General features: G+C 48.6%; 1 protein-coding gene across 1 annotated transcript in view; it reads left to right on the top strand.

Annotated features, from left to right (window-relative positions):
* The first annotated feature begins 3,526 nt into the window (after positions 1–3,526).
* The window catches only part of chd5 (chromodomain helicase DNA binding protein 5), a 73,786-nt gene continuing 50,042 nt past the window's right edge, over positions 3,527–27,270 (top strand). The window contains exons 1-12 of the mRNA XM_067970208.1: positions 3,527–3,638; positions 10,157–10,275; positions 12,288–12,523; positions 13,399–13,532; positions 13,912–14,038; positions 15,854–16,020; positions 17,170–17,394; positions 17,566–17,769; positions 19,688–19,899; positions 20,281–20,412; positions 22,036–22,144; positions 25,581–25,772. Of these exons, the coding sequence (XP_067826309.1) occupies positions 3,540–3,638; positions 10,157–10,275; positions 12,288–12,523; positions 13,399–13,532; positions 13,912–14,038; positions 15,854–16,020; positions 17,170–17,394; positions 17,566–17,769; positions 19,688–19,899; positions 20,281–20,412; positions 22,036–22,144; positions 25,581–25,772 (1,956 nt within the window). The 5' untranslated portion in view covers positions 3,527–3,539. The remainder of the gene's footprint in view (positions 3,639–10,156; positions 10,276–12,287; positions 12,524–13,398; positions 13,533–13,911; positions 14,039–15,853; positions 16,021–17,169; positions 17,395–17,565; positions 17,770–19,687; positions 19,900–20,280; positions 20,413–22,035; positions 22,145–25,580; positions 25,773–27,270) is intronic.

The following is a 27,270-nucleotide window of genomic DNA, read 5'->3' as shown; positions in this document are numbered from 1 at the left end:
TTGATTGGGCCTTTTTTTGAAGAAAGAAAGATTTGCATTTCTATCGCGCCTTTCACAACTTCAGGACTCCCCAAAACGCTTTACAGCCAATGAAGTACTTTTGAAGTGTAGCCACTGTTGTAATGTAGGAAACACGGCAGCCAATTTGCACACAGCAAGATCCCACAAACAGCAATGTGATAAATGACCAGACAATCTGATTTAGTGATGTTAGTTGAGGGATAAATATTGGCCAGGACACCGGGGAGAACTCCCCTGCTCTTCTTCGAATAGTGGCAGTGGGATCTTTTACGTCCGTCTGAGAGGTCAGACAGGGCCTCGGTTTAACGTCTCATCCGAAAGGCAATTATGAAAAACAAAATAAAGAAGGGCTCCCCATTGGCTCAGTGGGTAAGGACAGCGAGGTACTGAGCCGCACAAGACCAATAGGACCCTGGGTCAATCCCTGGCCTGAAGGAGGTCAGTCAGTCTCGGCCCAGGCTGCATTAGACCACCACTGAACGAACCGAGTGAGGCTGTATGTTTAATTGGGGTGTGGGTCTCGAGTGGGGTGAAGTGTAGACCGGGTATAGGGGGGGCAGCTTCAATTCCTTGAAGGACATTAATGAATCGATTGGATTTTGACAACAATCCATCAGCTTTAATGATCATTTTTCTTGGCGTTCGCCCATAAATGACCAGCTTATTGAAATTGGAAATTGCAGAGCAATGAGCCAAATACGTACATTGGGGAATGTGTGTTAGACAGGGTACCATCATTGCTCACCTGAAGAGCACAGGAAACGTAAGGAGTAATCAGCCTGGAATTAAAGAAAGAACTTGCATTTATATAGCGCCTTTCACAATCTCAGGATGTCTCAAAGCGCATTTACAGCCATTGAAGTACTTTTGAAATGTAGTCACTGTTAGAAGCAGAAGGGCTTGCTTCAATGTTTACTAGAATGATACCCGGACTTCAAGGGTTATGTTGCGAGGAGAGATTACACAAATTGGGGTTGTATTCTCTAGAGTTTAGAAGGTTAAGGGGTGATCTGATCGAAGTTTATAAGATATTAAGGGGAATAGATAGGGTGGATAGAGAGAAACTATTTCCGCTGGTTGGGGATTTTAGGAGTAGGGGGCACAGTCTAAAAATTAGAGCCAGACCTTTCAGGAGTGAGATTAGAAAACATTTCTACGCACAAAGGGTGGTAGAAGTTTGGAACTCTCTTCCGCAAACAGCAGTTGATACTAGCTGAATTGCTAAATTTAAATCTGAGATAGATAGCTTTTTGGCAACCAAAGGTGTTAAGGGATATGGGCCAAAGGCAGGTATATGGAGTTAGATCACAGATCAGTCATGATCTTATCAAATGGCGGAGCAGGCACGAGGGGCTGAATGGCCTACTCCTGTTCCTATATTCCTATGTTCCTAATCATCTGCTGCAATTCTTTGAGGAGATGCTCGAGGGCTGACCAGGTGGAATAATATGCTTGGATTTTCAGAAGGCATTTGATAACGTTTTGCAGGTGAGGCTTTTAATGAAGATAAAGACCCATGTAATTAATGGCAGCTAAACCAGCTGGATGGACAACCGGCTTGTTAGTGAGGTGGGAGAAAGCTCTGCCTGAGACCGGCAGAGTTCCACAGGAGTCTATTCTCGGTTCCTCACTGTCCGTAAGTGATTTGAAGGAGAATACTTTAATTATAGAATTTGCTGATGATACCAAAATGTTTGGCTGGTTGGTAAATATGAAGACGGTGACCAACATTTCCAACGATGTTTAAAGCTAGCAATAATTATTGATTTCTTGAAATTTAAAAACTTTTCTGCTGCAATTTTCTCCTCTAATTCTTCATGTGTGAGCCTAGGCAATGTGTCAGCAGAATATTTGAATTTGAGGGGGGGGAACACCAGTTGACTCTGAATCTGCCCCACCCCCTGCCTAATGTTTGCACACTCACGCACTCTCCAGCAAGGACCACTACATGATATATTTCCCTCACTCCGAACCCCACAGGGCTTCGTGTCCCTGACCGGGGTGAGACCAGCTAACGAGGCACAGACCGGGGGATCAAACCTGGAACCTCCTGGCTTGTGCTGCTCAGTGGCTGTCGTTCGGCCAGATGTTTCCTTGTGTCCACCATCACCAGCCACTCCTGTAGTGGACTTTATGTGCCCTATGAACTGGAGTGTGCCTTTACCTGCCCAATAGCTCGGTAAATGTAGCAAGACCCAAGGTCAAAGCGTGAACCCAGTCACTGCATTACAACCTATTGGAACATATCACTTGTAGCCTTGTCTTGTAAACCACTGGACAAATTTATTGAAGAATAAACAGTTAAATGAGCAGCATTCAGTACAAACTGTAGATTAACAGTAATTACAGACTTTAATATTCTTCTTGAAATGTAAAAGTAGTAATGGCACTCCTGCGCTAACCCTCAACATAAAATTGATCCTTGAAATGTTTAGTTGCTTAGTTCACATGTGGCTAAGTGCTAACTTACAGCCCCCTGATTACCCCAGTATCTCTGCTGTCTTCAGAGTGACTGGTGAACTGAGATTAAGTAGTTATTATAAGCCTACAGTGGGAAGCTACTGACTGTGGACCTGTCTGTCGAAGGGACTAGAAAGAATCAGGGGCCCTGCTCCTCCCACAGACCCGACCCACCTCAGACAAAGGTATCAGCCAAACCTACGCCCAGGCTGTCAGTCACACGGGATGTTACAGCTGAGTAGCTTGAGCCTTTCCTGGGAAACTCCAAAACTCTGCTGCCCGTATCCTAACTCACACCAAGACCCGTTCACCCATCACCCCCTGTGCTCACTGATCTACATCGGCTCCCGGTCTGGCAATGCCTGGATTTTAAAATTCTCATTCTCGTGTTCAAATCCTCCACGGCCTCGCCCCTCCCTATCTCTGTAACCTCCTGCAGCCCTACAACCCTCCGAGATCTCTGCACTCCTCCAATTCTGGCCTCTTGTCCATCCCCGATTTCCTTCGCTCCACCATTGGCGGCCGTGCCTTCAGCTGCCTAGGCCCTAAGCTCTGGAATTCCCTCCCTAAACCTCTCCGCCTCTCTCTCCTCTTTTAAGACGCTCCTTAAAACCTACCTCTTTGACCAAGCGTTTGGTCACCTGTCCTAATATCTCCTTGGTGTTAATTTTTGTCTGATAACGCTCCTGTGAAGCGCCCTGGGACGTTTTACTACATTAAAGGCGCTATATAAATGCAAGTTGTTGTGTGTGACCAGCAAAAAAGAATCCAATAAACAATCCATCTTGGACAGAAATGCTTCATTTTAGATAAGTGTGCTGGTTAATGCCTTTACTTAGTGAGCAACTGAGGTAACTGGTACCTGTAAATAAATGGTAACTGATGCATGTACATCCTCACTCTCACGCTGAATTATTTCAACGTCTTTCCCATGGGAAGTGGGAACACAATCCGGTCTGACGCAATAAGTCATGGTAGACTTGGCTGAACCCTGAAAGTCTTTCTTGATTTCCACAGAGGAAGAGGAGGAGGAGGAGGAAGAGGAAGGGCGTGAAGCGATGTTTTCAGAAGAAGAGCCAGCCAAAGTGAAGAAGAAAAGGAAACCACGGAAACAGAAAGAGAACAAGACCCCCAAAACAAAGAAGAGAAAGAAAGAGGTAACGTGGAGAGGGACCACAGTCGTACTGAGGTTATTGTGAGAAGGAATGGAAGAGATTTCAGCCTCGCAGGGGCAACTGGGGGAAAGAAGAGGATTGCAGCCATGTTGGGGCAATTGGGGGAAAAGGGATAGGGATTGCAGGGAGGCTGTGGGAATTGGGGGAAAGGGAGAGAGATTGCAGTGAGGCTGGGGCAATTGGAAGAGTAGCAACAACAACAACTTGCCTTTAAATGGCACCTTTAATGTAGAAAAGGCTCTTTTACAGAGCGGGGGGAAAGTAAAATAGATCAAAGGGATAAAGGAATGGTCTCTGAGCCACGGTGGGAGAGTTAAAGCGACTGAAAGCTTGGAAGAAAAGATGGGTTTTGCGAAGGTTTTTAACGATGGATGGAGATATGAAGAGAGCTTTAGGGAGGGAGTTCCAGAGAGTAGGGCTGAGACAACTGAAGGTTCTGCCACCAATAGTGAGGCAAAGAGAGGGAATGCACAAAAGGCCAGTAGGTCTAAAGGGTGTGGAAAAGGATACAAGACTGGAGGAGGTTGCAGAGGAGGATGGGTTGAGGCTGTGGAGGGATTTGTAGATGAGGATGGTGATTTCATATTTAATGTGTTGGAGGGACAGGGGAACTAGCAGCGAAGATGGGAGTGATGAGTGAAGAGGACCTGGTAGGGGACACGATGTAGATAAGTTGGAGTTTATGGATGATGGCAAGGAGGCTATTGAAGAAATGGACTCTAGAGGTGACAAAAGTGTGTATATGGGTTTCAGCGGCAGCGGAGGTTGGGAAGGGGGCCGAGGTGGTGTGGGAGTGCAAGCAAGCAGTCTTGGTGAGGGATAAGATGTGGAGTTTGCAGCCCAGCTCTGGATTGAACAGGGCACCGGGATTTTACCTGGTCTAGTGCAGTGAGTGGCTGGAGAGGGGAGGGTGGTGCAGACAGCCACATGAGAGTGGAGTTTATGGCAGAGTCTTCCTGGTGTTCAGTCAGAGGAAATTTAGACTCGTCCAAAACTTGATGGTGGACAGGCAGTCTGACAGCACAGAGGAGGACGTTGAGGCTTCAGAGAGGCCACGACGCAGATTCACTCGGACGCTGCCTGGTGTGGGGAAATACAAATACCAGAAAGACTTGAAAAAGTTGTGTCTTTTTTCGTTGGAACAATGCAGATTACAGGGCGACACGATAGAAGTGTGAAAGGATGGGTCGGGGTAGATAGAAGCAGACGGTTTCCAGTAGTTGAGGGGTCAAGAACGAGAGACCAGAGATACAAGATTAAATGTAAGAGTTTTAGTTTCAGAGGGCAGGAGAATTTTTCACACAGAGAGTTGTGAGGCTGTGGAATTCACGTCCAGGGTTAGTGATTGAGGCAGAAACTATATCAACATTTGAGATTCGATTGGAGAGGTGGATGAAGGAAGAGGGATTGAAGGGATAGGGGAACAGGGTGGGTAAATGTGATTGGGACTATCTGCTCACATGGAGGGAAAACGCCGGCACGGGCTGGATGGGCCGAATGGCCAGTTTCTGTGTTGAAACCTCGATTTATTTGTATGTATTTAGGATGTTGTTGAGAGGAGACATGGTCCAGGGCAACATCCTGAAAGTGATGCAGGTGTGAGCAGGTTATTGTAACTTAAGTTGTGTTGATTATCTTTTTTTAAAAGAAGCTGGTCTCCGTCAAGGGGCGGGGGGGGGGTGCTGGGGGTTAGGGAGGGGGTATAGGGTGGGGTAATAGGGTGGGATGTAGGGAGGGGGTATAGAAGGTGGGGTGTAGGGAGGATTGTAGGGTGGGGGTAATGTGGGGTGCAGGTGCGTTGAAGGGTGTGGGGTGTAGGATGGGGGTGTCGGGGGGGATTGTAGGGTGGGGTGTCGGGGGGGATTGTAGGGTGGGGTGTGGGGGGGGATTGTAGGGTGGGGTGTGGGGGGGAATTGTTGGGTGGGGTGTGGGGGGGAATTGTAGGGTGGGGTGTGGGGGGGAATTGTAGGGTGGGGTGTGGGGGGGGTTTGTAGGGGGGGGGTGTAGGGGGCGGTTTGTAGGGGGGATTGTAGGGGGGGGTATAGGGGGGGGTTTGTAGGGGGGTTTGTAGGGGGGGGTTTGTAGGGGGGGGTTTGTAGGGGGGGGGTGTAGGGGGCGGTTTGTAGGGGGGTTTGTAGGGGGGGTTTGTAGGGGGGGGTGTGGGGGGGGATTGTAGGGGGGGGTTTGTATGGTGGCGTTGTACAGTGGGGTATAAGACTGCTCCAGCTGGCCTCAGCATCCCCTGGGTTAGGGAGGGGAGAAAGAATTAGTCACGGTTCCTGCTCCTGATCAGTGAAAATGTGTTTGTGACATTGGGTGAGGTTTGGGCTTGTCTGTAATGCCCCTGCACTGTCCTAGGAACAGGAAGAGGCCATTCAGCCCCTCGAGTCCGTTCTGCCATTCAGTTAGATCATGGCTGGTCTGAACCTCCACTCCATTTACCCGACTTTGATCGATATTCCTCGATACTCTTGCCGAACAAAAACGTATCAACCTCTTGAAAGTTTCAGTTGACCCCCAGCATCCGCAGCCCTTTGGGGGGAGAGAGTTTCAGATTTTCACTACCCTTGTGGAAAACTGCTTCCTCATCACCCTCCTAAACAGCCAAGCTCTAATTTTAAGGTTACGTCCCCTTGTTCTGGACTCTCCCACCAGAGGAAATAGTTTCTCTCTCTCTACCCTATCAACCCCTTTATCATTTTACGACCTCAGGACGTCCCAAAGCGATTTATAGCCAATGAAGTACTTTTTTTGAAGTGTAATCAGTGTTGTAATGTAGGAAACGCGACAGCCAATTTGCGCACAGCAGGATCCCACAACGTGACGTTGGTTGAGGGTTAAATATTGGCCAGGACACCGGGGAGAACTCCCCTGCTCTTCTTCAAATAGTGCTGTGGGATCTCTTACGTCCACCTGAAAGGGCAGACGGGGCCTCGGTTTAACGTCTCATCTGAAAGCCGGCACCTCTGACAGTGCAGCACTCCAGCAGTACCGCACTGGGAGTGTCAGCTTGGATTATGTGCTCAAGTCCCTGGAGTGGGGCTTGAACCCATGACCTCTGACTCTGAGTTGAGAGTGCTGCCCACTGAGTCACGACTCACACAGCCTGTTTCAAGGTCTGTCTGAAAATCGCCTCGGGTAGGGGACAATATTATTTTTTTTCCCCAATCTTTAACTGCCGGCTGTCCCATTTTGCAGCAGTTGAGAATTGGCCCCCATTTTATGGTGTTTTATTGAGCAGGAGAGGGGGCTGGGTTCTGCACTGGGATATTTCTGCATCTTTTCTCAGTGTTTTTGTGATGACTAAATCCTGCAGCGGGTTTAATAGGAGAAGGAGCCCTGTCGGAGATCGGAGGGACACTACAATCGCATTACTTCAGTCTCTGGCCTCTGGTTGGCTTAGGGTCTGTCAGGAGAGTATATGATTCTTTGAGTGCAGAACCTGAGCACATCCGTGTCTTTTTAATTTAAACACATAACACACTGGCTTATAAATTGAGCAGTGGAGGAGCAGTGAGAAGGATTCTGCTTATCTCGTTACGTAAAGTTGTAGCATTTCCATTCCCAGCTCTGATTTAGCTCAGGCTGGCAGCAGTGTCTGAAATCAGGCAGAAATTATTATTCTTTTTATCCGGCAGACGTGTGTATATACAGTTGAGGAATATTCCTGATATTTGAAGAGTGATTGATTTGCAGGGACTAACGATGTGGTTGTGAAAGCTGCTATTTATTCCTGAGCCGCGTTGCGCCCTTGCTTGGGAGGGTTTATTTAGCCTCATCCTCTCCTGAAGGTGTGGGCTCCATGAGTGTCAGATATTCCCTGGCACCTCACCCAAGCAGCCATTCTCCATGTGTGAGTTTAGACGGTTGAGTGTTGGGCAGGTTGTAACCAGGAGCTGGAGCCCATTCCGTGTCCCCCACCCTTCTCTCCTCCCCCACACCAGCCCAGGGGAGCTGAGGCTATTTGTAGCACCCTTCATGCATCCTGGCTGAGAGCGGTCTGAATGAAATGCTTTACAGATGTTTTTATTCCTCCTTCTCTCCGGTCAGGGCCCTTTGCTCTTAAAAGGGCATCTGGTGAATTATTACATCCCTCTGGAGATGAGAATTGGTGGGAAAATGTTTCATTTTTTGCCACTTTCACCGACGACACGAGATAAATACAAGAAATTAAAGTCCGATTGGTCAGTTTGTGTTTAAATGTAAATGAGATGTCCAGCAGCAATAGTGGGGGTCACGTGACTTCTATTCCTCCAATGGCACAGCAGGAAGGTCCAGTCAGGCCTCCCTTAAACCTTGGGCCCTGATTTGTGAGGTAACAAACTTTTAAAGAAACCAAATAAACTTTGTTATGGAGAACGCTCCATCTGCCTGCCTCTGTTGTGCAGTATTCTCCCTGCCCGGGTGTCCTCGGAAAGGGAGCATGCGGTATCTGCCAGTACACTCGAGGCCTTCCACGACCGGTGGGCACTACAGAGTACAGACTGTCTGATAGACGCTGATAACAACATTGCCTTTTAGTTGGGAATGTTCCCTTAGCATTTGTTGGGACTTTTCTTTGCTTATGTTGAGCTTCTTTTAGTTTGATTGGACCATACGTTCCTTTCCTAAATTAGTGGTGCCCTAAAAGGGGCATTTGATGTGCTGATTCTTCTTTGGTAATTCTGGGCACCGCACTTTAGGAAGGATGTCAAGGTCTTCGAGAGGGCGCAGAGGAGATTTACTAGATTGGTACCAGGAATGAGGGACTTCAGTTACGTGGCTAGACGAGAGAATCCGGGATTGTACTCCCGAGAGCAGAGAAGGTTAAGGGGTCATTTAATCGAGGTGTTCAAAATCATGAAGGGTTTTGATAGAGTAAATAAGGAGAAACTGTTTCCAGTGGCAGAAGGGTCAGTAACCAGAGGACACAGATTTAAGGTAATTGGCAAATGAGCCAGAGAAGACATGAAGAAAAGCATTTTTACACAGCGAGTTGTTATAATCTGGAATGCGCTGCCTGAAAGGGCGGTGGAAGCAGATTCAATAATAACTTTCAAAAGGGAATTGGATAAATACTTGAAGGGGAAAAATTTGCAGGGCTACGGGGGGAAAGAGCAGGGGAGTGGGACTAATTGGATAGCTCTTTCAAAGAGCTGGCATAAGCACAATGGGCTGAATGGCCTCCTTCTGTGCTGTATCATTCTGATTCTATGATTATTGGTCCATCAAAATAGGCCCTATCTCTATATCTGTCCTTTTGTAAAGATTGGACCCTTGGAGGGAATAGTATTGTTTGATAATGTTTGGTTCAACATCAAAAACCAAGTGAAGTGATTCATTGAGGGAGACTGAATGGGAGCTCATAGTGACTAAAATGGACATTGTTAAGAGCCCATATAAACATTTCAAGATTGCAAAATCTGCTGTGAAACAAAACAATTTTGCATATTTCCTTGTGTAATTTTCTCCGGGCTATAGAACTGTTTCTGCCCTGGAACCCAGGCCAGTGCTTGAGATTCTAAAATTGGCCTCAGTACTTCCTTGGGCTAGAGAGGGGGAAAAGTATCAGCCAGGGTTCCTGCCTGTACTTCTGGCCAATATTTATCCCTCAACCAACAGCACAGACACAGATGATCCGGTCATTTACCTCATTGCTGTTTGTGGGATCTTGCTGTGCGCAAATTAGCGGTCGCATTTCCCACATTGCAACAGTGACTACACTTCAAAAATACTCCTTTGGCTGTAAAGAGTTTTGGGACATCCTGAGGTCATGAAAGGCGCTGTTTAAATGCAAGTTCTTCCTTACCTTTTACTTGATTACTGTTGAGCAACTCTTGCTGGAAAGGGTATGTGTGCGGGTTTCGGGTGAGGACGGGCTTGGGCTGGGCTCTGATGTCCCGAGGGTCCTAAAGCCTGCCTACACTCACTGTCTAGGCTCGGGTGTAAGGACTGGGCACTTGGTCAGGTGCGAAAGACCGCCCGCTATCTGTGGATTTGTACCCCAGCAAGAGTCAGCACCTTCAGGAGAAGAGTGGAAATCGGTGGTTAAAGATGCCATTGGCTGTGTAATCCAGCGATACTCTGATGTTGAAGGGGTTTTGCGGGCCTTCGGGGGTTAAGTGAGCCTGTGCTGTCTAAAGTTCTTCCTTTTGATTTTAATGAGGAGCACCACCAAGGTTGAAAAAGAGTGGGAGAATTAACGAGGTAAAATAGGGAATGTAAACAGAAAATGCTGGAAAACACTCAGCAGGTCCGGCAGTATCTGAGGAGAGAGAAACAGAGTTAACATTTCAGGTCGATGACCTTTCATCAGAACTGGTAAAAAGTAAAACTGGTAAGAGGTAAAATAGGGAGCAGGGATTAGATAACAGCTAAGGTTGGGTTTAAAAGCCTGAAGATTGGAGGAGGGATAGGGAGGTGAGGAGTACCCCAGTTTTGAGGTTTGGGGGAATGAACAAGTGAGAGTATTCTCGTCTCTTGGTCACAGCTTGTTTCACTCTTTCACCCAAATTCTTCAGGAGCAGAAGTCGTCCACATACTTAATGGATGACTGGGGTTTGGAGGACGTGGATTATGAATTCACAGAGGAGGATTACCACACTCTGACCAACTACAAAACCTTCAGCCAGTTCCTCAGGTACGTGTCACTGCAATAATTGTTCAAGGACAACTTTTAAGAAATCTTTCTTTTTTTTTTGAGATCATTTACATTTTGACTTTGCTTTTGCCATTTTGTTATATTCTGTTACTGTGCCAGCTAGCTGTGATTTTTCTTGCAGTTCTGTGGTCATTCTGAACGGGACAGAGAGAAGGTTTATTTCATTAAAAGAGACACAAATGCCGTTCAATCCAGGACTCCGAGCCATCTGTTTACATTCCCATGTCCAATTCTGAGTATTAGGCTCATGGAGTTAAACTGGGTGCAGTGCTGATGTTTGGACCCATGTGGCAGCAGCATGCCTTGTGAATCTGACACACTGAAGTGTTCACTAAATGTGCTAATGACGTGCAGGACCCACCTTTCACTATATTGACAGGCTGTCCAGTTTAAACACTTTGCATCCTCTCCACAGTGTCTTAATTGGAATGTCAGTTGTCCATTGGGCTTGAACATTGGCTAATGTAGTGCTACCAGGAGCAGAGCTAAACGCCGATCCTAAATGTAAACACTGTAAATTAGAGTGTATAGATTTCCCTTAATGGGTTATTTGTGAGTGTGAGGTGGGGATGTGACCTGTCCACCTGTACAATTGCTTTTCTGCTTGATTTAACTTGTTGTGCCTCTCCCACTTCTTTCGTCCCGCTGTTGCCTCCAGCCGCCTAGGCCCCACTCTCTGGAATTCCCTCCCTAAACCTCGTGGCCTTTCCGCCTCCCTCTCCTCTTTTAAAACCCTCATCTCTATGACCAAGCTTTTGGTCACTCCCCCCTTATTTAATCTCAGGGCCCGTTTATCTTTCCGCCTCTGTGAAGTGCCTTGGGTCATTTTTCTGTGTTAAAGCCGTGGTAGAATTGCAAGTTGTTACACCGTTATACCAGATTTTACAGTAAATACACTACTTTACATTTAAAAGTTTGTAGCTAGCTCCCCTGTGGGAGCACTGCCTGCACTGGGATCTGGAACTCTCTCCTGATAAAGGCTGTGGATGCTGGGGGTCAATTGGAGTTGGTAAGGCAGCTAAATGGAGTCGAGGTTCAGATCAGCCATAATCTAATTGAATGGCGGAACAGGCTCGAGGGGCTGAAAGGCCTCCTCTACACTAGGGAGGCCCCATAATCTATCTGCTCCATGTTGAGTGAGAATATCTCAGCTGGGGTGACAGAATGAGGCAAAGATTCGCCTCAGTGTTCCTGGGTTAAGGAGGAGCGGGGGGGGAGGGGTGGGAGAATCAGCCAGGATTCTTGTTCCTGATCGCTCTCCCATTGACAGCCCCCGCTGCCCCCAGCTTGCCAGAAGTGGACTTTGGATGAGCCAGGATTGGGCTTGGCTGCGATAACCCCCACGGCCAACTAGCCCACCAACACTTGCTCCTTGGGTTTACGCCGGGAGATTAGCCGTTTCTTTGCGAGGTGCTGGATGGTGCCTGTGGATTTGTTCCCCAGCAGTCGGCAGCACCTTCAGGAAGAGAGAATATTGGAATTGGGCAAAAAGTGCAGCTGCTGAAACCATCTTCCAAACTTTGGTCACCTCTGTGGCCCTCGCCCCTCCCTCTCTCTGTAACCTCCTCCAACCCTACAACCCTCCCAGATCTCTGCGCTCCTCCAATTCTGGCCTATTGTGCATCCCCCCCACTCCCTTCGCTCCATCATTGGCGGCCGTGCCTTCAGCTGCCTCAGCCCTAAGCTCTAGAATTCCCTCCCTAAGCCTCTCCGCCTCTCTACCTCTCCCTCCTCCTTTAAGACGCTCCTTAAAATGTACCCCTTCGACCAAGCTTTTAGTCACCCCTCCGAATATCTCCTCCTTTGGCTCGGTGTTGATTTATGTCTGGTTTATGCTCCTGTGAAGCACCTTGGGACGTTTTACTATGTTAAAGGCGCTATATAAATGCAAGTTGTTGGTCTTTGTGTCAGTACCTGGTGTTTCCTGCAGTTTGTCTGAGTGTGTCTTATGAAATACTCTGATCAGTGTTTTGTCTTCAATTCCCCATCAGGCCGCTCATCGCCAAGAAGAATCCGAAAATCCCCATGTCCAAGATGATGACAGTGCTCGGTGCCAAATGGCGGGAGTTCAGCGCCAATAACCCGTTCAAAGGGACCTCGGTGGCAGCGGCTGAGGCTGCCGCAGCGGCCGTGGCAGCTGCAGTCGAACAGGTGATCGTGGCTCCACCGCCTCTGCCTGTCCTGCCCCCTGCCCCCATACGGAAAGCCAAGACCAAAGAAGGGAAAGGTAACCGGCCGCTTTTCACACGTGCCATTTACCTGCGGGCCGGACTTTGCAAATCGGAACGATGGAAAGCCCCGAGTGGCTCAGCCGGTAAACACACCCGCCCTTGTGTGTTGGAATTGAGGCTCACAGACCAGGACAGTGCCAGGGCTGGTCAGTGGCCTGTGCTGCTATTGGTCTCAGTGACACTCAGAAGTGAAGGAACAGCCAGTGTTTTTGCTTCTGTTTTCACTGGCAGGAGGGTCGGTAACCAGAGGACACAGATTTAAGATAATTGGCAAAAAAGCCAGAAGGGGGAGACGAGAAGAAATTGTTTTTGTGCAGCGAGTTGTTATGACCTGGAATGCGCTGCCTGAAAGGGCGGTGGAAGCAGATTCAAAAATAACTTTCAAAAGGGAATTGGATAAATACTTGAAGGGGAAAAATTTACAGGGCTACGGGGAAAGAGCAGGGGGAGTGGGACTAATTGGATAGCTCTTTCAAAGAGCCGGCACAGGCACGATGGGCCGAATGACCTCCTCCTGTGCTGTATGATTCTGATCACTATCCAATGGGCCCTGATGGGAAGTGTTGACCTGTGGGCGTCTGGTGATGACAGGATCGGGCTGTGACACCCCTCCATGGTCGAATAGTTTGATGACGCTCGCTGTCTAGGCTCACACATAAAGACTGGCTGGTGGGGGGGTGGGTGACTGGTACCCGTGGAACTGTACTCCAGTAAGAGTCACCGTCTTCAGGAGAGGAAGGGTGAAAACTGAAAGGGAGCGAAGAGGACAAAAGAGCAATGTGTAATATTAGGAACCTGGAATTCACAGCGTATAAATCGGGTTCCCCTGACTCCCAGTCTGTGTTTCACCAGCGTCACTGTCTGTCCACAGGCCCTGGGGTGAGGAGGAAAAGCAAAAGTGCTCGAGCAGCCGACCTGAAGAAGAAAGGAAAAGGGAAGAAGATGATGGCGCCTCTGAAGATCAAACTGGGAGGATTTGGTGGCAAACGGAAAAAGGGGTCTTCGGTAAGACAGTGACGTTTCCACTGACCGGTCTGTCTCGGGCTACTTGCCCGCTTGATGTAAGTGAGGAGGGGGCTTTGATGGGAGAATTAATACCTCAGAGGGATGTCCTTTCCTCATTCCTAACTTTTTAATATTATATCTGTGCGAGAGAATTGGGGCAGGGAGGGAGGACCTGAGAGCTCTTTCTTTGGCGCTACACTTTGGTCAACTGGGAACCAATCTGGGTTCACTGGTGGTAGTGAGTGTCACCTAGTTGGCAGCACTCTTGGATGGGATACCAGAGGGGACGCTGGTGCTGATGGAACTGTATCCCAGCAGAGAAAACCCAGGGATATGGAATTGTGAAATCTTTAATCTCTCCTTGTGCTCCTGTCCGCAGAGCGAGGAGGATGAGCACGGAGAGTCCGATCTCGACAATGCAAGTGTCCACAGCTCCTCCGTCCGGTCTGAGGGCTCCGCTGGTTGGGGCAAGAGAAGAAGGAAAGGGGGCAAGAGGAAGAAGAAATGTAAATTTCATCTTAGTTTTGATGCGTTGGGGTTGCAGTGTTTTCCCTCTGAATCGCGGTGAGAGGACAGGGGAATGGAGATCTTTGTAATGTGTGGGGAATGGGCATCACTGGATGGGTGTTAGTGAACAAAGCCATCACCCGGTGAGGTACCCAGACATACAGACCAGAGGCCCCATGTTCAATTCCTGGTCCGTGTGGAGTTAGCCGATCCCGGCTGGGATGGCGCTACCTTTAGCCTGAGTGCTGCTGGGCTAGGGACGGGAGGGATAATAAATGAGCCAGAGTTCCTGATCCTGAATGCTATCCGGCTGGAATGTGCGTGTGTGGAGGTGGGGTGAAGACCGGATTGGGGTCAGTGTGATAGTCCGTCTCTTCTCCCCCTCCCCCACCCCCCCCCCCCTTCAAGGTCGAATAGCCTGATAACTCGCTCTTTCTAGGTCTGTGCATGACGATTCCCACATGGAACATAGGAACAGGAGGAGGCCATTCAGCCCCTCGTGCCTGTTCCACCCTTCAGTTAGAACATGGCTGATCTGAACCTCAACTCCATTTACCCGCCTTTGCTCCCTATCCCTCGATACCCTGACCCAACAAAAATCTCTCAAACTCTGTCTTGAAAGCTTCAATTGACCCCCAGCATCCACCGCCTTTTGGGGGAGAGAGTTCCAGATTTTTATTGTGTGAAGAAGTGTTTCCTGACATCACCCCTGAACGGCCTGGCTCTAATTTTAAGATTGTGTCCACTCGTTCCTGATTCCAGAGGAAATAGTTTCTCCGTATCTACCCTATCGAATCTTTTTGACATTTTAAACATCTGGATTAGATCATCCCTCAATCTTCTAAACGCAAGGGAATACAAGCCAAGTTTATGCAACCGGTCCTCATAATTTAACCATTTTAGCCCCGGTATCATTCTGGTGAATCTGCATTGCACCCCCTCCAAGGCCGATATATCTCTCCTGAGGTGCGGTGCCCAGAACTGAACGCAGTATCTCCAGATGGGGTCTGACCAAGGCTCTATGCAGCTGGAGCATAACTTCCTCCCCTTTGTATTCCAGCCCACTTGAGATAAAGGCCAACAGTCCATTAGCCTTTTTGATTACTTTTTATACCTGCCCACTGGCTTTAACGTACACGGGCAAGGTATTGGAAGGCTACCAGGACTTGTAGAGGTGCATCTCAGTAAGAACCAGAATCATTGAGAGAGAAGTGGAGAGGATTGGCTAAAAGCAATTTGCTGATAACGGATATGTGACCCTGACATTGTTTCCAGTGCTGGAATCCCTCAGTTTCAGGATCTCACATAAATGTACTGACAGTCTGTGTAGCCACAAACCATGGACATAAACATCTCATGCTCACCCATCATCACACATCAGCAACACTACACCTGAACCCCTCGATTAGATTCCAGCCTGTAACTCACTCCCGGGTATCTGTTGTTCTATATATAAACCCCCCGAACCCCTCGATTAGATTCCAGCCTGTAACTCACTCCCGGGTATCTGTTGTTCTATATATAAACCACCCAAACCCCTCGATTAGATTCCAGCATGTAACTCACTCCCAGGTATCTAGAAACTAATCGAGGGGTTTGGGTGGTTTATATATAGAATAACAGCCTGTAACTCACTCCCGGGTATCTGTTATTCTATATATAAACCCCCTGAACCCCTCGATTAGATTCCAGTCTGTAACTCACTCTTGGACAACATTGACTTTAGGGAGGGTGACTCAATTGCCACATCCTTGCACTGTGTGTTGGGAGGCCCTAATTTCCATGACTTTTTTTCTCTCTCTTATAATTCCCAGTGGAGGAAGGTGATGGGTATGAGACGGATCATCAGGATTACTGTGAAGTGTGCCAGCAAGGAGGGGAAATTATTTTGTGTGACACTTGTCCTAGGGCTTATCACTTAGTCTGCCTGGACCCAGAGATGGAGAAGGCCCCGGAGGGAAAGTGGAGTTGCCTGCACTGCGTAAGTTGTCACCTTCTTGTTTTACTGCAGATTATACTCCCTACCGGCTGTAATTAATGTGCTTTGTTAGTCTGATAATCACTCCTGTGAAGCGCCTCGGGACGTTTTACTACATTAAAGGTGCTGTATAAATGCAAGTTGTTGTCGTTATCGCCCGACGCGATACTCAGCCACACAAGAACAGGAAGATCCCAGGTTTGATCCCTGGTCAAAGCTGTGTTAGCTGATCTTGCCCAAGTGGCAGCGGTGGTTTTGCATTTGGCTTCATGACCTCAGCGTAAGGAGGGAAAAATCACAGGGTACCCACACCTGGTGATTATCCAGTGACCCCCTTACTGTAAAATCCGAGTGTGTGTATGTGTGTGGGTGTCGGGTGCGGACAGGATTAGGCTCAGTTGTGATGCCCACCGTGGTTGAATAGTCTGACGACACTCGCTGTCTTCCAGGGGACTGCTGGCACCTGTAGAATTAAAAACAATTATTATTTGTTCTCGTAATGTGGGCGTCGCTGGCAAGGCTGGCATTTATTGCCGATCCCTCGTTGCGCTGAGAAGGTGGTGGTCTGTCGCCTTCTGGAACCTTGTGGTGATGGTGCTCTTATAACAGTGTTAGAGAGGGAGTTCCAGGATTTTGATCCAGCGTCGATGAAGGAACGGCCGATATATGTCCAAGCCAGCATGGTGTGTGACTGGGAGGTGATGGTGTTCCCATGATTTGCTGCTCTTCTCCTTCCAGGTGGGGTTGTAGTTGGCTTGGCGAATTGCTGCTGTGTATTTGCACATAGATGTGTGATTGTGGAATAAGGTTCCCCACTGTAGTGTGCCCCCTATAGTGTGCCCCCTATAGTGTGCCCCCTATAGTGTGCCCCCTATAGTGTGCCCCCTATAGTGTGCCCCCTATAGTGTGCCCCCTATAGTGTGCCCCCTATAGTGTGCCCCCTATAGTGTGCCCCCTATAGTGTGCCCCCTATAGTGTGCCCCCTATAGTGTGCCCCCTATAGTGTGCCCCCTATAGTGTGCCCCCTATAGTGTGCCCCCTATAGTGTGCCCCCTATAGTGTGCCCCCTATAGTGTGCCCCCTATAGTGTGCCCCCTATAGTGTGCCCCCTATAGTGTGCCCTCTATAATGTTTCCCCTATAATCACTCTAGGAAAAGGAAGGAATCCAGTGGGAGGCTAAAGAGGATGAGGAAGATGAAGAGGAGGAGGAGGGAGTGGAGGAGGAAGATGACGATCACATGGAATTCTGCCGGGTCTGCAAGGATGGTGGCGAGCTGCTGTGTTGTGACACCTGTCCTTCCTCTTATCACATTCACTGCCTTAACCCCCCGCTACCCGAGATCCCGAATGGCGAGTGGGTTTGTCCGCGCTGCCTGGTGAGTTTATAACTGCCCCGACCACGACGGGCTGTGACTGACGTGAACTCACGGACCTGCTCCAAGTGCCTCTACCCCCTCCCCATGCTATCGTTTGCTCCTTTCAGCCAGGTTTTACGTATCAATGTGTCAAAAATAAGTGTGTAAATCTTTGTGTGTGTTTCTTTCTAGTGCACGCCTCTAAAAGGCAAAGTGCAGCGGATCTTGCACTGGATATGGGGTCCGCCCCCCCTGCCACGCACCTCACCATGTCTGACGGACGCATCCCCTGATGCCGAACAGCCCAAGATCCTCGAAGGACGGCCGGAGCGAGAATTCTTTGTGAAGTGGGTGGGACTTTCCTACTGGCACTGCTCTTGGGCCACGGAGCTGCAGGTAGGTTGAATGAACAAGGCCCCCTGCGTCTCGCAAAAAGCCCCACTCCTTCACCGAAGCTGCTGACTTTTGCTGGGGCAGTGGTTCCCCAGGCCTTGATTACCCTCCGATTACTTGCCCCAAATGGCTAGTATCCATGTGTGAGTCTTGACTGTGAGTGTCAGCAGCCTATTCTGGTGCAGCTGTGATGCCCCTTACCGTTGAGGCTCACTGTCCAGGCTCACATGTGAAGAAAAAGAAAGAACTTGCATTTATATAGCGCCTTTCACGACCTCGGGACGTCCCAAAGTGCTTTACAACCAATGAAGTACTTTTGAAGTGTTGTCACTGTTGTAATGTAGGAAACGTGGCAGTCAGTTTGCGCACAGCAAGATCCCACAAACAGTAATGTGATAATGACCAGATAATCTGTTTTTGCCGATTGTTTGAGGGATAAATATCATCCAGGACACCGGGGAGAACTCTCCTGCTCTTCTTTGAAATAGTGCCATGGGATCTTTTACGTTCGGTTTAACGCCTCATAAAGAAAAGAAAGAAAGACTTGCATTTATATAGCGCCTTTCACAACCTCAGGACGTCTCAAAGTGCTTTACAGCCAATGAAATACTTTTGAAGTGTAGTTACTGTCACCTCCGACAGTGCAGCACTCTCTCAGTACTGCACTGGGAGTGTCGGCCTGGATTATGGGTTCAGGTCTCTGGAGTGGGGCTCGAGCCCACGACCTTCTGACTCAGAGGCGGGAGTGGTACCCACCGAGCTATCGTCCCCGTGGTCTCGATAATGACCCCTCGGGCATGTCGCGGGGATGCCCAGTTACGGGTCAGTGCCGTCGGGAGGGAGGAACGGGGGAGCTTATGATGCACAAACATACGAAAATGACGGGCTGGAATAGACCAGCTGGCCCATCAAGCCTGCCCCATACAAGCGTGGTGCCTGAAGCATCATGATTAGACCCCCCCCCCCAGCCCACATCCCACCAGCTGCCATCGAATCTTCTGAGAGAGGCATAAAAACAGATAAATCCCCAGGCCAATCTGGGAAAAGAAATCTGGAAAACTTCTCTCCGACCCCCTTGGGCAAGGGAAAACTAGTCCAGGAGACCATGGCGACTGTGCCCATATTACCTGGTATTTCACCTCCCTTTTATAAGATCTCTGCCCCAGACAGGAATCGGTCCAGCTTTGTTTTGAAGATATAGGAACGTATAAAAATGACGGGCGGGAAAAGAAAATAAGATCTGGAGATTGTTGTGCATTGTGGGTTGTCTGCCCTCCGTGCTGCTGGGGGAGGTTTCTGGCTCTCATTCTCGATCCGTAGTCCGTAGAGCTGTCATTCACAAAGCTTCACTTGCTCCCTCTCCAGCGACTTGTGCACAAAATCTAGGCCAATATTCCCGGTGCACTACTGAGGGGAGTGCTGCACTGCCGGAGGTGCCGTCTTTCGGATGAGACGTTAAACCGAGGCCCCGCCTGCCCTCTTAGGTGGATGTAAAAGATCCCATCGCACTATCCGAAGAAGAGCAGGTGAGTTCTCCCCGGTGTCCCGGCAAATATTTATCCCTCAACCAATATCACTAAAACAGATTACCTGGTCATTATCACATTGCTGTTTGTGGGATCTTGCTGTGCGCAAATTGGCTGCTGCGTTTCCTACATTACAACAGTGACTACACTTCAAAACTACTTCATTGGCTGTAAAGCACTTTGAGGTGTCCTGAGGTTGTGAAAGGCGCTATATAAATGCAAGCATTTCTTTTATCTTTCTCTCGCTTTCCCAAAGATTATCGACCCCTTGTTGCCTCCTCTTTAGTTACAGGTTCAAAAGGGGAGTCGGGGGCGGGGGGTTTTGGGCGAGACAAATGACAAAAACAAAACTTGTGTGTGTGTTTAAACATTGAATTGGTCTCTGTTCACTCCAGCTGGAGCTGTACCACACCGTAATGTTTCGGAACTTCCAACGGAAGAACGATATGGATGAGCCGCCACTTTTCGACTATGGATCCGGCGACGATGAGGAGAAGAGTGAGAAGCGGAAGAACAAAGACCCGCAGTACGTGGAGATGGAACAACAGTACTATCGATATGGGATCAAACCAGAGTGGCTGGTCATCCACCGAATCATTAACCACAGGTGAGGGAGCAATCACACCTAGCAACACGATACAGAGCAAAACTCCCTCTACACTGTCCCGTCAAACACTCCCAGGGCAGGTACAGCACGGGTTAGATACAGAGTAAAGCTCCCTCTACACTGTCCCGTCAAACACTCCCAGGGCAGGTACAGCACGGGTTAGATACAGAGTAAAGCTCCCTCTACACTGTCCCATCAAACACTCCCAGGGCAGGTACAGCACGGGTTAGATACAGAGTAAAGCTCCCTCTACACTGTCCCATCAAACACTCCCAGGGCAGGTACAGTGTGGCTCTGTATCGAACCTATGCTGGGAACGTGATACATTTGCTGTTCACCTAATGGAATAAAAACTTTTTCATTCTCTTTCCTTTCTTTCAGCTTTGATAAGAAAGGTGATTTGCACTATTTGATTAAGTGGAGGGATCAGCCTTACGACCAGGCTACCTGGGAGTTTGAAGAGTTTGACATTCCGGATTATGACACCATGAAGGAGATGTATTGGAATCACAGGTCAGTGCCTCTTAACAGAATCAAATGGCACCTTTTACTGACCTGTTCAATTCAGGCTGAGTGACCTCACTGTTGATTGCTTTAATACAACTGAGCACCGAGCTGATCAAGTATAGCGATTACGTTACCGTACCAGCAACCCAAAGATCATGAAGCTAAATCCCACCACACCAAATCAAAAACAAAATACAGCGGATGCTGGAAATCTGAAATAAAAACAGAAAATGCTGGAAAACACTCAGCAGGTCAGGCAGTGTCTGTAGAGAGAGAAACAGAGTTAATGTTTCAGATCGGTGACCTTTCGTCAGAACAAGTTGTGAAACTGAATTCGATGAATGTGGTAATCAGTGGGCTATCACTAGAAATATGACCATGAAAGCTGTTGGATTGTCATAAAAACCTGACTAATTGACCAGTGTCCTTTGGTGAAGGGAACCTGCCACAATTACCCAGTCAGGCCTTCAGTCCTAGATTGTGTTTTACTTATTCATTCTTGGAATATGGGTGTCACTAGCAAGGCCGGCATTTATTGCCCATCTCTAGCACTCTCACCTCTGAGTCAGAAGCTCATTGGTTCAAGTCCCACTCCAGGGACTTGAGCACAAAACCCTGGCTGACTCTCCCAAAGCAGTACCGAGGGAGTGCTGCACTGTCGGGGGTGATGTCTTTTGGATGTTTAGTTAAACCGAGGACCCGTCTGCTCTCTCGGGTGGATGTGAAAGATCCCATGGCACTATTTTGAAGAAGGGCAGGGGAGATATCCCGGTGTCAAGGTCAATATTTATCCCTCAACCAACATCGTTAAAAAACAGATTATCCGATAATTATTACATTGCTGTGTGTGGGATCTTGCCGTGCATAAATTGGCTGCCGCATTTCCTACATTACAACAGTGACTACGCTTCAAAAGTACTTCATTGGCTGTAAAGCGCTTTGGGACACCTTGAGGTTGTGAGGCTATAGAAATGCAAGTCATTTCTTGAGAAGGTGGTGGTGAGCCGCCTTCTTGAACCGCTGCAGTCCGTGTGGTGAAGGTTCTCCCACAGTGCTGTTAGGAAGGGAGTTCCAGGATTTGGACCCAGTGACGATGAAGGAACGGCCGATATTCGTCCAATTCAGGATGGTGTGCGACTTGGAGGGGAACGTGCAGGTGATGTTGTTCCCATGCACCTGCAGCCCTTGTCCTTCTAGGTGGTGGAGGTCACGGGTTTGGGAGGTGCTGCCGAAGAAGCAAGCCCCAACGTGTGGCAGACACTTGATGGTCTTAAACTGGCCTAGAAAGCCACAAAGTTGCACTCAACTATTATTACAACGAGGAATGAATGTAGCCTTGCCAACATCACTCACATCCCCAAAAAACAAAAGAAAGCAGGGAGAGAGTTGGCTCACTGAGGCTTCACAGTCAAGCATTTCCATTGGTCTTAACAGCTTTGCTGTCTTGGGTCTTGTATGAAGGATGAGTGTTGCAGCAAGTTACTGGAAGATGGTCAGCACCCTCGGGAGAGGAGCGGACAAATTTGGGAGGTGGAGGGGAGAAATTAGTAATTGCTGCTCCTCCATTCCAGTGATAAGAGTGCTGCAGGTCAGAGGCTTTGATTTTCCCTCCTCTCTCTCTCGTTGCAGGCATCTGATTTTGGGTGAAGATATGAGACCAGTGAAGAAGCTGAACAAAAAAGGACGGAAAGCCGGGGAGTTGACATTCGATCCGCCCCCGACACAGCCTGTGGTGGATGTAAGTGAGCAGGAGCCGAGGCAGGACCGGACTCTGTCTGTCAGGCCAGCCCATAAGAACATAAGAAATAGGAGCAGGAGTAGGCCATATGGCCCCTCGAGCCTGCTCTGCCATTCAATAAGATCATGGCTGATCTTCGACCTCAACTCCACTTTCCCGCCCGATCCCCGTATCCCTTGATTCCCCTAGAGTCCAAAAATCTATCGATCTCAGCCTTGAATATATTCAACGACTGAGCATCCACAGCCCTCTGAGGTAGAGAATTCCAAAGATTCACAACCCTCTGAGTGAAGAAATTCCTCCTCATCCCAGTCCTAAATGTCCAACCCCTAATCTTGAGACTATGTCCCCTAGTTCTAGACTCTCCAGCCAGGGGAAACATCCTCTCAGCATCTACCCTGTCAAGCCCTCTTAGAATCTTATATATTTCAATGAGATCACCTCTCATTCTTCTAAACTCCAGAGAGTATAGGTCCATTCTACTCAATCTTTCCTTATAGGACAACCCTCTCATCCCAGGAATCAATCTGGTGAACCTTTGTTGCACCATCTTGAAGGCAAGTATATCCCTCCTTAGATAAGGAGACCAAAACTGTACACAGTACTCCAGGTGTGGTCTCATCAAAGCCCCGTACAATTACAGTAAGACTTCCTTACTCTTGTACTCCAACCCTCTTGCAATAAAGGCCAACATGCCATTTGGCTTCCTAATTGCTTGCTGTACCTGCATGTTAACTTTTTGTGTTTCTTGCACAAGGACACCCAAATCCCTCTGAACACCAACATTTAATAGTTTCTCACCATTTAAAAAAATTCCGATTTTCTATTTTTTCTACTAAAGTGAATAACCTCACACATCCCCATATTATACTCCATCTGCCACCTTCTTGCCCACTCACTTAACCTGTTTATTTCCCTTCACAGACTCTTTGTGTCCTCCTCAAAGCTTACTTTCCCACCTGGCTTTGTATCGTCAGCAGATTTGGATACATTACACTCGGTCCCTTCATCTAAATCATTAATATAGATTGTAAATAGCTGAGGCCCAAGCACTGATCCTTGCGGTACCCCACTAGTTACAACCTGCCAACCTGAAAATGACCCATTTATTCCTACTCTCTGTTTTCTGTCCGTTAACCAATCCTCTACCCATGTTAATATATTGCCCCCAACCCCATGAGCCCTAATCTTGTGTAACAACCTTTTATGTGGCACTTTATCGAATGCCTTCTGAAAATCCACTGGTTCCCCTTTATCTACCCTGCTACTTGCATTCTCAGAAAACTCTAATAGATTTTTCAAACATGATCTCCCTTTCATAAAACTGTGTTGACTCTGCCTAATCATATTATGATTTTCTAAGTGCTCTGTTACTACATCATTAATAATAGATTCTAGCATTTTCCCTACTACTGATGTTAGGTTAACTGGCCTATAGTTCCCTGTTTTTTTTCTCCCTCCTTTCTTGAATAGCGGGGTTATATTTGCTACCTTCCAATCCATGGGGACCGTTCTAGAATCTAGGGAATTGTGGAAGATCAAAACCAATGCATCCACTATCTCTGCCGCCACCTCTTTTAGAACCCTCGGATGTAGGCCATCAGGTCCAGGGGATTTGTCGGCTTTTAGTCCCATTAATTTCTCCAGTACTTTTTCTTTACTAATCTTAATTACTTTTCAGTTCCTCACTCATTAGACCCTTGGTTCCCCACTATTTCTGGTATGCTTTTTGTGTCTTCTACTGTGAAGACAGAATCTAAATATTTGTTTAACGTCTCTGCCATTTCCTGATTCCCATTATACTTTCTGCTGTCTCAGCCTCTAAGGGACTCACGTTTACTTTTGGCAATCTCTTCCTTTTTATATACTTATAGAAGCTCTTACAATCTGTTTTTATATTTCTTGCAAATTTACTCTCATGTTTAATTGTCTCCCTCTTTATCAATTTTTTGGTCATCCTTTGCTGATTTCTAAAAGCCTCCAAATCCTCAGGCTTACTTCTCGTTTTGGTAACATTATAAGCCTCTTCTTTTAATCTAATACTATCCTTAACTTCTCTAGTTAGCCACAGTTGGATCACTTTTCCCGTGGAGTTTTGATTCCTCAAGGGAATGTATATTCGTTCGGCATTATGAAATATTTCTTTAAATGTTCACCATCATATCTTTTAATCTAATTTCCCAACCTACTTTAGCCAACTCGCCCCTCATACCTACATAATTAGCCTTGTTTAAATTTAAGACCCTAGTTTCGGACTTAACTACATCACTCTCAAACACAATATGAAATTCTATCGTAATATGACCACTCTTCCCCAGAGGATCCTTTATTATACAATTACTAATTAATCCTGTCTCATTACACAATACTAGATCTAAAATAGCCTGTTCCCTAATTGGTTCCACGACATATTGTTCTAGACAGCTGTTTCGGATGCATTCTGCGAACTCGACCTCCAAACTACTTTTGCCGATTTGGTTTGCCCAGTCTACATGAAGATTAAAGTCGGTTCTCAGATCCCGGCACAGGGAGAGCAAAACCTTAAAAATGATTCCATTTTTGTTCAGGCTTTGGACTTGGTATCATCAGATAACTCTGGCAGCAAGAGTCAGTGCTCAGGATTTTTTTTTGCCATTCGACATCTGGGTTAGATACAGAGTAAAGCTCCCTCTACACTGCCCCGTCAAACACTCCCAGGGCAGGTACAGCACGGGTTAGATACAGAGTAAAGCTCCCTCTACACTGCCCCATCAAACACTCCCAGGGCAGGTACAGCATGGGTTAGATACAGAGTAAAGCTCTCTTTACACTGTCCCATCAAACACTCCCAGGGCAGGTACAGCACGGGTTAGATACAGAGTAAATCTCCCTCTACACTGTCCCATTAATGTGACGTAACTCCAGCCTCAGCAGAGTGTTTACTACTGCAGCAGTGTGACATTTCCAGTTTCCAAACTAGCCCTTGTTTTGGCCTCTCTGAATGAGATTGCTAATTTAGCATCATTGTTTTTTTAATTCATTCTCGGAATGTGGACGTTGCTGACAAGGCCGGCATTTATTGCCCATCCCTAGTTGCCTTTGAGAAGGAGGTGGTGAGCCTTCTTCAACCACTAGAGTGCGTGTGGTGAAGGTGCTCCCACGGTGTGGGGACAGTTTTGTACTGTGGGTCCGTGCTCGGTAGGAATTGGGTTGAAGTTGCCCCAAGTCTTTTTGAGTAGGATCCTTGCAGCCAGTGACGAGACTTCTATCCTGTCAACTGTTTCATAAACTAGGCTATTTTCTGAAATTGGCACAATGGGGAATGCCTGATTCCTGGTGCGATGCTGTAAATCTGACCAGTTATTATTAAATGCACCAAAACCAGCGTTGCTCCTCTCTGTTTGTGCTGCTTGTATTTTCCATGTGAATAATTATATACTTTCTCATCTCACCACAGCCAACCATGAAGTTTGATAAGCAGCCGGAGTACGTTGATGTCACTGGAGGAAACTTGCACTCTTACCAGCTGGAGGGGCTGAACTGGCTCCGCTTCTCTTGGGCACAGGGCACTGACACTATCCTGGCAGATGAGATGGGATTGGGAAAAACCATCCAGACCATTGTATTTCTGTATTCGCTGTTCAAAGAGGTGAGGAACAGTAGGCTGGCAAATGGGTGGCGAGTGGGGGCTCGGGGCAGGGGGCGAGTGGGGGCCAGGGGTGGGGGCGAGTGGGGGCCAGGGGTGGGGGCTGGGGGCGGGGGCGAGTGGGGGCTGGGGGCGGGGGCGAGTGGGGGCTGGGGGCAGGGGCGAGTGGGGGCCAGGGGCAGGGGCGAATGGGGGCGAGTGGGGGCTCGGGGCGGGGGCGAGTGGGGGCTCGGGGCGGGGGCGAGTGGGGGCTCGGGGCGGGGGCGAGTGGGGTCTAGGAGCGGGGGCGAGTGTGGGCCCGGGGCGGGGGCGAGTGTGGGCCCGGGGCGGGGGCGAGTGTGGGCCCGGGGCGGGGGCGAGTGTGGGCCCGGGGCGGGGGCGAGTGTGGGCCCGGGGCGGGGGCGAGTGTGGGCCCGGGGCGGGGGCGAGTGTGGGCCCGGGGCGGGGGCGAGTGTGGGCCCGGGGCGGGGGCGAGTGTGGGCCCGGGGCGGGGGCGAGTGTGGGCCCGGGGCGGGGGCGAGTGTGGGCCCGGGGCGGGGGCGAGTGTGGGCCCGGGGCGGGGGCGAGTGTGGGCCCGGGGCGGGGGCGAGTGTGGGCCCGGGGCGGGGGCGAGTGGGGGCCCGGGGCGGGGGCGAGTGGGGGCCCGGGGCGGGGGCGAGTGGGGGCCCGGGGCGGGGGCGAGTGGGGGCCCGGGGCGGGGGCGAGGAGCTGAGATCTGGGGCTGGGTTTTGTGACTAGTCGTTGGGAACAAAACCTGAGTAAAGTTTCTTCTCCAAGTTTGTGAGCTGGACAGTTACTTTTTTTAAGCCCATCCCTCGAGTACATTGACTTTCCATCAACGTCCACCTCTCTGGTACATCCCATCATGGCGTCTAATTGTATTTTGAATAACTTCAATGTTTCTGCCTCTAGATTATTCCAGAAGGTTATCACTCAGTAAATAATTTTTTTCTGATGTATCTGTTCTAAACTTACTGTGGACAATTCACCAATTGTGTCCTCTTGGCTTACATTCCTGATTGACGAGTGAAATAATAATTTGGGCATGTACTCTTTAATGTTTTAGTTTTATTATTATGTATTGGACCTCATTTACTCTGAGTTCCGTAGTTTGTAATGAAAATTTAAATTAATAGTTAATCTTCTGGAGTTCTGCTCATTGACAAAACTAAACATATAATTTGTGGTCTGTGTCTGTCGCTGTGTCTGTCGCTGTGTCTGTCGCTGTGTCTGTCGCTGTGTCTGTCGCTGTGTCTGTCGCTGTGTCTGTCGCTGTGTCTGTCGCTGTGTCTGTCGCTGTGTCTGTCGCTGTGTCTGTCGCTGTGTCTGTCGCTGTGTCTGTCGCTGTGTCTGTCGCCGTGTCTGTCTGTCGCCGTGTCTGTCTGTCGCCGTGTCTGTCACCGTGTCTGTCGCTGTCTCTGTGTCTGTCGCCGTCTCTGTGTCTGTCGCTGTCTCTGTGTCTGTCGCTGTCTCTGTGTCTGTCGCTGTCTCTGTGTCTGTC

Source organism: Heptranchias perlo, chromosome 32 (assembly GCF_035084215.1).
Source record: "Heptranchias perlo isolate sHepPer1 chromosome 32, sHepPer1.hap1, whole genome shotgun sequence".
NCBI lineage: Eukaryota > Metazoa > Chordata > Chondrichthyes > Hexanchiformes > Hexanchidae > Heptranchias > Heptranchias perlo.
The sequence above is the reverse complement of the archived record's forward strand: the minus strand, read 5'-3'. Positions and strand labels throughout refer to the sequence as shown.